Source organism: Cololabis saira, chromosome 3 (assembly GCF_033807715.1).
Source record: "Cololabis saira isolate AMF1-May2022 chromosome 3, fColSai1.1, whole genome shotgun sequence".
NCBI classification, from domain to species: Eukaryota; Metazoa; Chordata; class Actinopteri; order Beloniformes; family Belonidae; genus Cololabis; species Cololabis saira.
The window spans coordinates 23,848,639-23,859,481 of NC_084589.1; the positions used below are offsets into that span (position 1 = coordinate 23,848,639).

At 38.0% G+C, this 10,843-nt stretch overlaps 1 protein-coding gene across 1 annotated transcript; it reads left to right on the top strand.

Moving 5' to 3' along the window:
* Positions 1-3,854: 3,854 nt before the first annotated feature.
* On the top strand, positions 3,855-10,806 carry gsdmeb (gasdermin Eb). Its single transcript, XM_061716681.1, has 10 exons — positions 3,855-3,974; positions 4,312-4,535; positions 4,642-4,834; positions 6,896-7,070; positions 8,564-8,684; positions 8,763-8,870; positions 9,416-9,543; positions 9,618-9,801; positions 9,978-10,051; positions 10,158-10,806. The coding sequence occupies exons 2-10, from the start codon at positions 4,331-4,333 to the stop codon at positions 10,377-10,379; spliced, it is 1,410 nt and encodes a 469-aa protein (XP_061572665.1). The 5' UTR covers positions 3,855-3,974; positions 4,312-4,330; the 3' UTR covers positions 10,380-10,806.
* Positions 10,807-10,843: the final 37 nt, after the last annotated feature.

A 10,843-nucleotide genomic window follows, 5' to 3' on the forward strand; every position in this document is an offset into this window, starting at 1 on the left:
GTTAGACAACGGTACACATTTTATGAAGCAAATGCTCTTTAAAGTTGTATACTGAGAGCGATATGTCTTTATGTCCACAACTATGTTTAGCTTGGGTGTGGGACAGCTATAAAAGATCATTTGTACGGTATTCTTCTTGCTCAAGTCTGCAATTTTTGGGCACCTCCTTCACAATGATGTCATGGGTTCAAGCTCCTTTCTTGCTTTGTGCAAACCTTGACAAAACACCTGACATGAAAAGGTTAACTACATACAGTTGATATGTGTCTCACATAGCGGAGGAATTGTTGGCCACTTTCAGTCATTTTGAGGATTCACCAAATGCTGCCACAGAGCGTAAAGCAAGAAACCAACTCACTCAGGGAACAACTTAACATTTGTAGATGTTCTCTATGTTTATGACTTTTCTGATGCCCCAGTGTCAGGCCAGAGTTCATGGAGGAGGAGTTCAAGAGGAGCTTTACAATCATGCAGCCTTGAAAACATATATAAATAACCTCACTGAACCAAAATCATTTCTGTTACACTGATGTAATGTGTGAGTTATAGAGATGGGGGGTGGGGTTGGGAACATGTGACAGGTGGTTGGCGTTGTGTGCATTGGCGACAAATGAAGCTGATACAAAAATGGATATATTTTGGGATCATGCTTTTTTTTTCTTTATATTTCCCATGCAGTCCTAACGTTTCTCTGATTTAGAGTTTTATTTAGGGTTTTATAATATATATTTATATTATATTTTCACACTGGACTGGTAAAGCATCACTGTTGCTTGTGTGGCATGTTACCATCACTGTGGCTGCAGGAGGTGGAATCAGTTTGAACTACACCATTAACATTTCATGTATGAGGTCACGATCATTTATTTATGGGTAAATCAAGGGGGCAAAAAATAGAGTTGACTTATAATTGTTAGGTAATTTTAATATTTATTGAACTTACTTTAAGGGACCCTTAAGGGTGGATTTATTTTAAACAGTGTAATATATCATAAACTCTTGCCCATTCTGTCTTACAATTAAACTGTAAAGTTCAATAAATGTTGCGTAGAAGAAAAATAACTTAAATTGGCCTACTTGGTTGCTTTGCACCGCTGGAGCTGCTGATTATCCCGTACGGACCTCCTGGATCTGATTGATTGAAATCTTTTTGAGCATACAGAAAAAAAACAAAAAAACAATTCCACAAAACAAAAAAGAATACAAATAAACAGTCATTAAACTAAATCAAAGGGAAATAAGAAAAAGGGAAATAAGAAAAAAATAAAACAGCAAGCCTTACTTTATCAAAAAAATGATACCTGTTATTACCAGAGCAATTATACATATACAACATATATATATATATATATATATATATATATATATATATACATTTTAGCATAAACAATATAATAATTATTATATATACCATTTTATATATACGTACATTATGCTGAATCACAATCACTACCTCATGTCTCCTCTTCCCTGTATTTGGCAACAATCATTTCATGTATTTGCTTTTGAACCTGTAGATGGTTGGACATTGTTTCAGCTCCTTACTCAGACTGTTCCATAGCCTCACTCCACTGTTTGAAATGCAACATTTTTTGCTTGTAGTTCTACATGACTGTAATTTAAAATTAATTGGTTCCCTTAATTCATATCTCCCCTGTCTTTCCTGAAACATTTGCTGTATTTGTCCAGGTAAATAGTTATTTCTGGCTTTGTATATTATTTGTGCAGCCCTTAACTCTGCAATATCGAACAATTTTATTATTTTGGATTTAATGAGTAATGGATTGGTGTGTTCTAGATAACTGGCATTGTGCATAATTCTGATAGCTCTTTTTTGGAGAATGAATACTGGTTCCAAAGTACTTTTATATGTATTGCCCCAGACCTCAATGCAGTAATTTAAATAAGGTAAAACCATTGAACAGTGCAGAGTGTGGAGTGATTTGCTATGTAGGAAGTGTTTAGCTTTTGCCATTATTGAGTTGCTTCTAGCTATTTTGGTACAGATGTATTTTGTGTGAGATTTCCAGCAGATTTTGTCATTTATTGTCACCCCTAAAAATTTGATTTCCTGTACCCTTTCTATGTCAGTCCTATCCATCTGTATCGAAGCCCTGTTATCCATATTCCTATTACCAGAAATCATTAATTTTGTCTTGCTTATATTTAAAGATAATTTATTTTTGTCGAACCAATGTTTTATTTTACTGAATTCAGATGTGTCCATTCCCAAAAGCTGCTGCAGATTCTCACCTGATGCAAAAAAGTTGGTGTCATCCGCAAATAAAATGGATTTGAGTAATTTTGATATTTTACATATGTCGTTGATGTATATGATAAATAGTTTTGGTCCTAATACTGATCCTTGTGGTACACCGAAAACAATGTCCAACCATCCAGACTGGCTGCCACCCAACTTCACGAACTGCCTCCTGTTGTTTAGGTAACTGCTGACCCACTTTAATGCAATACCTCTGATTCCATATTGATCTAGTTTTTTAATTAAAATTTCGTGATTTATTGTGTCAAATGCTTTCTTTAAATCAATGAATACCCTGACCGCAAATTTCTTTTTGTCTGTGGTGTTGGTGATTTCTTCTATTTGTTCCATTAATGCTAATGATGTTGATCTGTTGTTCCGGAATCCATATTGATTGTCTGAAAGTAATTAATGTTTTTCTATGAAATCGTCTAACCTACCGCAAAAAAATGTTGTTCAAGAATTTTTGAAAAGTGTGGAAGAATGGATACAGGCCTGTAGTTCGTGAAGAGATGTTTGTCACCAGTTTTAAACAGCGGAATGACCATGGCTACTTTCATACTGTTGGTAAATTGACCGGTTTGTAATGATAAGTTACAAATGTGAGTTAACGGTTTGGAAATCCCAAGAATGACTTTTTTTTTACCGTTTTCATATCTATGTCTTTATAATCAGTACTGGACTTGAGAGGGGATGAGGGGGGATGGCATCCCCCCTAAAATAAAAATGGTCAAAATCATCCCCCCAGTAAAACTGCCATCCCCCCTTTTTCATCCATTATGTCATTTCATCAATGAATGTGGTTTTACTGCTATTTCAACATTTAGAGTCATCACCAGAAAAATAACTTATTTGACTATTTTCACCTGTTTCAAGTAAATTTTCACTTGAAATAAGTAGGAAAATCTGCCAGTGGGACAAGATTTATCTTCTTATTACAAGCAAAAAAATATTGTTCCACTGGCAGATTTTTCTACTTATTTCAAGTGAAAATCTACTTGAAACAGATTGTTTTTTTTTTTCAAGTGATGAGTCTTGTTTTAAGTGTAATAAGATTTTTTTTACTAAAACTACACCTTTTAACTAGAAATAAGACAAATATTCTTGTTAAGATTTTGAGTTTTTGCAGTGATCCATTTTACTTATCCTGTGAAGGACAGATGCATATTGATAAGTTCAGAAAACTGTTTTTTATTGTAGTGTTTTGATGTATTTGATGTAAGCCCAGTGGATATTTAAAGCTTACAGAAGGCTGCATTTAACTGCTGCTATGTCATTCCTGCAGTATTTCTGCAGGTGTTTTGGTCAGTGCTGTTGTTTGTTATATATTATATTATTTGTAATCAGCACAAATTATCTGTCCCCATATGATAAAATCCACCATCCCCCCTGATTTTTTTTTTACAACTCGAGTACTGGTTATAATCCATGGATGTCTTGTTTTCGCAGATATATATCGAATATATATATATCGATACTGTATACAGTATATAGAATGGGCAGGGGTTATATATCCTGGAAGTGGATGTCGTGGCTCCGCCACTAGGGGGCAGCACCTCCGAACAGCGGCCAGCTGAGCGGAGCGGGCGGGGAGTCTGAGGGTGAGGCTTCTGCAAAACAGACAAAGCTCTTCCCTCCACTACATAACTGACGGCACCGGCACACTTACACAAAGTTTCCCACCGGCTTCACAACTAAGACTTCAGAAGAAACGGTAAAAACGCTTAGTATTTATGTGTGATGCGTTTACGATGCCATTGATACACTTTCAATTTCGGTCATAATAACAAAGAGCGGTGCCTTCACTGATGCAGCTGTTTTTCAGTAGAAATTTCTCGGGTATATTGCTTTAAAAATGTGTTATGCTAAAATACACTGTCTGGCGTGCAAGTATGGGGTGTTTTCTTTCCTCCTCTCTCCCGTAAAAAATCAGGAATTTATGCTGCTCCACCTTTTATCCATGTTCAGCCTGGGGCATGTCTCTTTTCTGCCCAGTCTCTGGCTGATGAGTGAACGGTCTCCTCTTCTGTCTCTTCTGTCACTGCCTGCAGGCTTTTATCCAGCTGGGAGATGTTTGCCGTGGCCACCAAAAACTTTGTGGAGGAGGTGGATTACGGGGGTTTTCTGATCCCAGTCTCCAGTTTGAATGACACCATCGGTAATCTGACAGTGGTGGTGAAGCAGAAGCGTTTCTGGTTCTGGCAGAAGCCCAAGTATCATCCAACTGATTTTAACCTCAGTGACCTGCTGACAGGAGACCAACCAATAAAGCCAGGTATGTATGAAAACTCTTAATACCAGTGAGTGCATTTGAAATGATCCCAGACACATGCGGTCGGTGGATATTCACTTTTCAAATATATCTGTCTCACTTTTCACAGTCGTGATGGAGTCAGACTTTATCAAGTACAGCGGCACATTTGGGGACCACATTAAAGGAGGTGTGGATGCCAGTTTTGCCAGTTCTAACATCAGCCTGCAGGGGAACGATTCCTCCAAACTCCAGTCCTCCTTTGGAAGTTTGAAGAAAGAGGAAGTGGATGTGCAGAAGTTGCTGAAAGACTGCAAAGGCAGGTCAGCTCCCCCCACATGAATACACGGACGAGTTTGACAGCTTTACAAATATCATTCTGCACTGTAAACACCATCTGACATTCAGTCTCTCTGACATCTGTAATCAGCAGAAGTGATCTTTGTCCAACCATAAAGTTTCACAGGAGGCCCTGTTGAATATTAACTTCTAAAATGAAGTTGCTCTAGGATCGGTAAAGGGTTAAAGTTTTTCTGTGAATAATGGTTAAAGAAACCAATTCGCTAAAAAGAAAAATTTTAATCTTTCATACTAATAAGTCAATTGAATCAATCAATCTTTATTTGTATAGCACTTTTAAAACAACCACTGTTGACCAAAGTGCTTTACAGTTAAAATCAATTAAAAAAACTACAAAAATAATCATGAGACACAGTGTACTTTACACACTTCTCAGGCTGCATGAATGACAAATGTAAGTATGCCATAATGGCAGTTTAGTTAATGGGATTGTACCCTCAGGTTCTAAGCAAGCACCGCTGATTAAGAAACCTGGCTTAGATTCTTCCACACCTTTAAACTTTGGGCCCATCTCTAACCTCCCTTTCCTTTCTAAGGTTCGTGAGAAAGTTGTTAACTAGCAGTTGATAACTTTTTTTAGAAGAGTACAACATTCTTGAGGTGTTCCAGTTGAAATTTAAAACATGCCACAGCGCTGAATTGGCTCTGTTGAAGATTTTTAATTACATTATTTTAGCCACAGATGCTGGTCACTGTGCTGTCTTTGATACAGTCCACCATCAGATCGTCCTGTCTCACCTAGAGAGCTGGGTGTGCATTCGGGGGGTCGGATTAAGCTGGTTCAGATCCTACTTAACTGAGAGGAGTTTTGTGTCCGTCTTGGAGCTGCAGAATCCTCCACACACCTCTCACATGCGGAGTACCTCAGGGTTCTATTCTCTTTTTTCATTATATTTCCTTCCGCAAGAAAACAAACATATTGCTCAAATTTTAGCATCACTTCAGTGGCTCCCAATTAGTTTACATTGATCTTAAAATTCTTTTAATTGTTTTTAAATGTGTCTGTGATCTTGTTCTTTTTTTTTTTTTTTCCACTTTGTCTTTATTGGATTTTCAGGTTATTACAACTGCACATTTTTACCAGATTACAAAGATTATCTGTATATTCACCGTGCAACAAACAAAAAAAATAAAAAGTAGAAAAGCATGAGCATAAACTTGTGGGTTAGCACCTTTAATAATCTATCCAAAAAAGAAAAGGGAAAACAAAAAAAAGAGGTCCGCATCCTTATGCTTTCTCTAGATAAAATGTCCACTTTTGCCATCTCTTCTCAAACAGCCCTTCCCTCAAACCCAGGATATGGGTCAGTCTTTCCGTCGTCCATATTTCTTCAAAATATCCAGCCACTGTTTTAGAGTAGACGATTCAGGTTTATACCAGCTTCTAGTGATGGTTTTCAGCTGTAAGGAGCGTCTTAACCAACCAGCGATCCTCTAACTGCACTACCGTTGTAATGTGACACAAGTATAAGACAGTACACGTCAATGGAATCTCATACCCAAGTACTTTTGTCAGAACTGAATGTACATCTTTCCAGAAAGATTTCACTTTTTCGCAATTCCAAAAAATATGTGCATGATGTTCATTTAAAGAACCACATTATCTCCAGTGAGGATGAGATGTGATCTTGTTCTAAAGCACCTGTCTAACCTGCTTCAGCCATACATTCCTTCACGCTCCTCAGGTTTGCAGATCAGTTATTGTTAGTATTCCCTAAGACTAAGAGGAAGCTTAGAGGTGACTGCACTTTTTCAGTCGCTGGCTCAAGTTACCTTTACATATAAGGCAAACCATCTCTTCTCATCCCATTAATCCTCCCTTAAAACATACTTTTTCGCTTTGGCTTTTAAATCAGTTTCAGATCTTAGTTTTAGTGTTTTAAACTATTGTTTATGCTTTTATGTTTACATTTGTTTTACATGTTTTACTTTTTTTTTCTCCAATTGTTGGTCACTTTGGTCAACTGTGTTGTTTTTAAAGTGCTTTATACATAAAGTTGAGTCTTTGTAATATTCTGTCTCAGGGTTCTGGACATGTCCCATTGTCTGATCCAGCAGACGAAGGAGAAGCGTAAGCAGCTATTTGGGATCGTGAAAGAGTGTATTGTGACCACTCAGCCGTGTTCTGTCATAGAGGAGGTGCAGCAGGGCGGCCAGTGTGGAGGGAGTCTGGGCCCCTTCGGACTGAGAATCCATAAGGTACAGTCGGGGAAATCGTCACAGAAACTCACAATATTCTTTCCAGTAACATTTGTGCATCAGCGAGCTGGAGTGGTTGTTTTAACACCACTGTTCTGTCAGTGTCCCATCAATCTGACAGATTATGCTTTTTCTTTGTGTGTGTGTGTTGGGGGAGGGAGGACAACTTCCTCTTCAGTTATTTCTGCTCTCATTTAGGGCTGATTTTGAACCCTTGATTTGAGAGAGAAAGAAAACATCAATGTGTGCTGCAGATGTGTTTTCATGCTCTTTATAGTGAAACAGTCCAATCGTGGTTTTTATTTTAGTTATTATTTCTGGTTGTACAGTAGCAGAGTAAAATCCCTCAAAGCACCTCAGCTTTTTTTTTTTTTTTTATGACCAACTTTTTACTGATTTTCAAAGTAATTTTAACCCATGCGAGGTAGGATGACAATGAGGAAAAAAAAATATTTCAAACAATATTCAAGAGGAGCATCAACATTTCAAACATATACTTGTAACAGTATAAAATTTATCAAGAGGATGCACAGCAATTATAATGTGCACTGAAACCCCCCACCCCCCACCCAATGACTGCAACTGATCTCTCCGCCCTCACCCACCCTCCTCCTTTCTTGTCTTGACAAAATACATTCAAGCGTTATCAGACTTACCTTAAATACTACATGAAACACAATCCGTATATGAAAAACAGAACAAGCACCAACAAAAAATAGAAAAAACACAAAAATACACATTACAATTACATCCAACTCATTTTTACAAAAGAGGACGTGCTTTCTGCACTGCCTTAGATAAGGCATCTACAGTTTCTTTTGCTGCGCCGTGTAATCGCACAATTGAGTTCCAAAGACAGTACATCCAAAAATAATGAATAATGAACATATATTCCAAAACATTTGGAGTTTTCCATCTCATGACTAGAATTTTCTTAGCTGCTGCTGCTAGTCCACAAAATAATATTTTCTCCTCAACTCTATTTAGAGTGAAAGACGAGTCATCGTTTAACAGTATAATATTAGGAAGACAAGGTATATGGAGGTCAACTATCTCAGATAACTTATCTACAACTTGCCGCCCAAAAGGAGTTAACACCTGGACATTCCCACATCATATGGATATATGTACCAATTACATTTAAAGAACCTAAAGAACAGACTGGGCTTGTAGTTATTCTAAGTTGACAGCATGTTATTGGTGATAAATAAAATATATGGATAACTTTGTAATTGATGAGCTGATGGTACAAGGGATATTATTCCATACTCGTTTATTTTGTCCATGATCTTTCAAATCAGTATTCCTCCATACTCTGAGAATGCCCATCGGAACATAGTTTTTGTTGCAGTTTTTTATATATATATGATACAAACCCACCAGTTTTTTGTAAATGTATTATCTTCCTCAGCTATTTTGATTGAAAATCGTGAATTCTGTTGGAGTTTGCGTGCGTTGTCTCAGCTGTTCCTGTGTTATTACTGTTTCTTCAGGTTTCACTGAAGGAAACTGCAAGTTTGAATCAAGACAGTAACGTTACCATGGAGATTCCAACCCACACCACACTAGCCTATGGACTTCTAGAGCTCGAGGTCAAACAGGATGGGACTTTCAGTAAGAAATCGTTTATATCAAACAAAGAAAACGTGAAACTCTTGGCTGTGTTTAAACTCTAACTTGTATTTTTCACAGCGCTGTGTCTGATGTCGGGCACCAAAGGAGGTTTTGATACAGATGGACCCGTCAAACACCTTGTGGGCGTTTCAGGAGCTGTACATGATAACAACCTCCTACGACAGGGTAAACAACCTCTCTCCCCAGATTCCTCTCTTCCATTGGGATGAAAAACATGTCGGTGCGTCATTTCACAAGGGGCCTCTGGAGATTAAAGTCCCTGCTTTGTCTTGAAAGATCTGAACGCTATAAATAAGAGTTTGTAAACGCACGCTTCGACCGATGTTATATGATCCCCTTTATGGTACAACCATGTGATTATCCATACAGTGCAAACTAGCGAGTTTTATGTGAAATGCATAGTTATAGTTCTCTTTGGAACTTGAGCTATTTGGGCCGTGATAATTATTGTATGGAGAAATTCAGTCAATAGCTGGCCTGGAGGTGGACGTGTATTGATAAGGTGTGAAAATGGTATCAATAAATGATTCAGGCTGCATTCATGCATTTGTAGCGACAGGATTTTCATTCTGAGTCAACGGTCAACCTCTGTACAAAGCATGTGTGTTATGCCTAATTATAATGGACGTTTGAACTTATGGCATGTAAATGATATGTCTTTGGAAGTGACTGATATATGACCATTTGCCGTTGTATTTTTCCAACCTCAGACCTGGAGCAACTACAAGATAATTTCCAGCTGCTTTCAGCTCTCCCTGCATCCATCCGGTCCGCTCTGCTGCAGCGAATCACAGAACTTATGCAGGACTCGGCCGGCATCAGTGCCCTCCAGGACGTGGTAAGTTGAGACAAAGAGGTCACAGAGTTAGCAGCAGGAGGTCATCAATAAATGCACGTGTTTCTCTGTGTCAGCTGGAGAACATGTGTCTGGATAAGAAACCTGGCCTGGACGATGGTGCATTTAGTAAGTCTCAACAACAGAACATCAAAGCAGTGCTGGATCTGCTGGAGCAGGCTGGTGCGGTGGAGCCGACTCAGAGAAGCGGGTCAGCATCAGTCCTGGCAGCCCTTCATCTCATTACCAGCGCTCTGGAGCGTGAGTACACCTGTAATCTGTGCAGCATTTATTGCCATAAATCCTCAATGTACAAGAAAATCCCAACCTCTGGAGGAGAAATGTTTTAGGTAATAGTTTTACTGTAAGCAAATTTTATTAAACTTTTTATTTTTATTGCTTCTTTTTCCTCCCGTATCTGGGACTCTATCTGACAGAGATGACAAGTGGCAGTCTCGCTGTCCTGAGATCATGCAGCAACCCCACAGCATTACAGACTCTGGAGCTGCTGGTGAGTTTTTTTAAACAAAATTAATACCATACAACATTCTATGTGTGAATTCTTGTAAACCCATAGTAGATGTCATTGATCTGCTCACTGTTTTCCTATCTTGTAGGTGGAGTGTGTATCAGGAACTGGAGAGGTGACTCTGAGCAGAGCAGCACTGACAGAGGATATGTACAAAAAGACTGAACATCTGTTTGCCTCCTCTAATGTGTCCCTGACGAAAGATACAGATGTGCTGCGAGCAGAAATCATACATCAGCCAGGAAACCATCCTCTGGTCCTCTGCATCGCCATCAGGGGTCTTGCCTTATTGGCTTCAGGCAGCCAGTAAGGCAAGACTAGACTCTGATACACACACACACATATATATATATATGTGTGTCTGTATAAAATCTCAAAATGTAAAAAAAAAAAAAAAAAAAGACAATCAACATTCCTACTGAATTTATTTTTATCTTTTCAAGTGTATTTTGTATTTTGGAGGTTAGTTTGAGGTGTTTGGATAAAACAAACCTTTTAAAAAAAATTAATGGTATGAATATGAGGGTTTTAATATAAAGAAGCCGGTTTTGTTAAACATTCAGAGAGGTTTTAGATCATTCGAACTTTTTTATGTTAATATTTTGATAAACTGAATCATGATGTTCATTCTTTCATACAAATGTTCTCCCTACAAATGTATCGTTAAGGTGTTAATCTCCCTTCAAATGTTCATTTCTACAGTGTAAGGGGATAAATAAACAATTAAAAACATCAAATGAATTCAGCATTTGTCTTTTTGACATCTTTCAAATA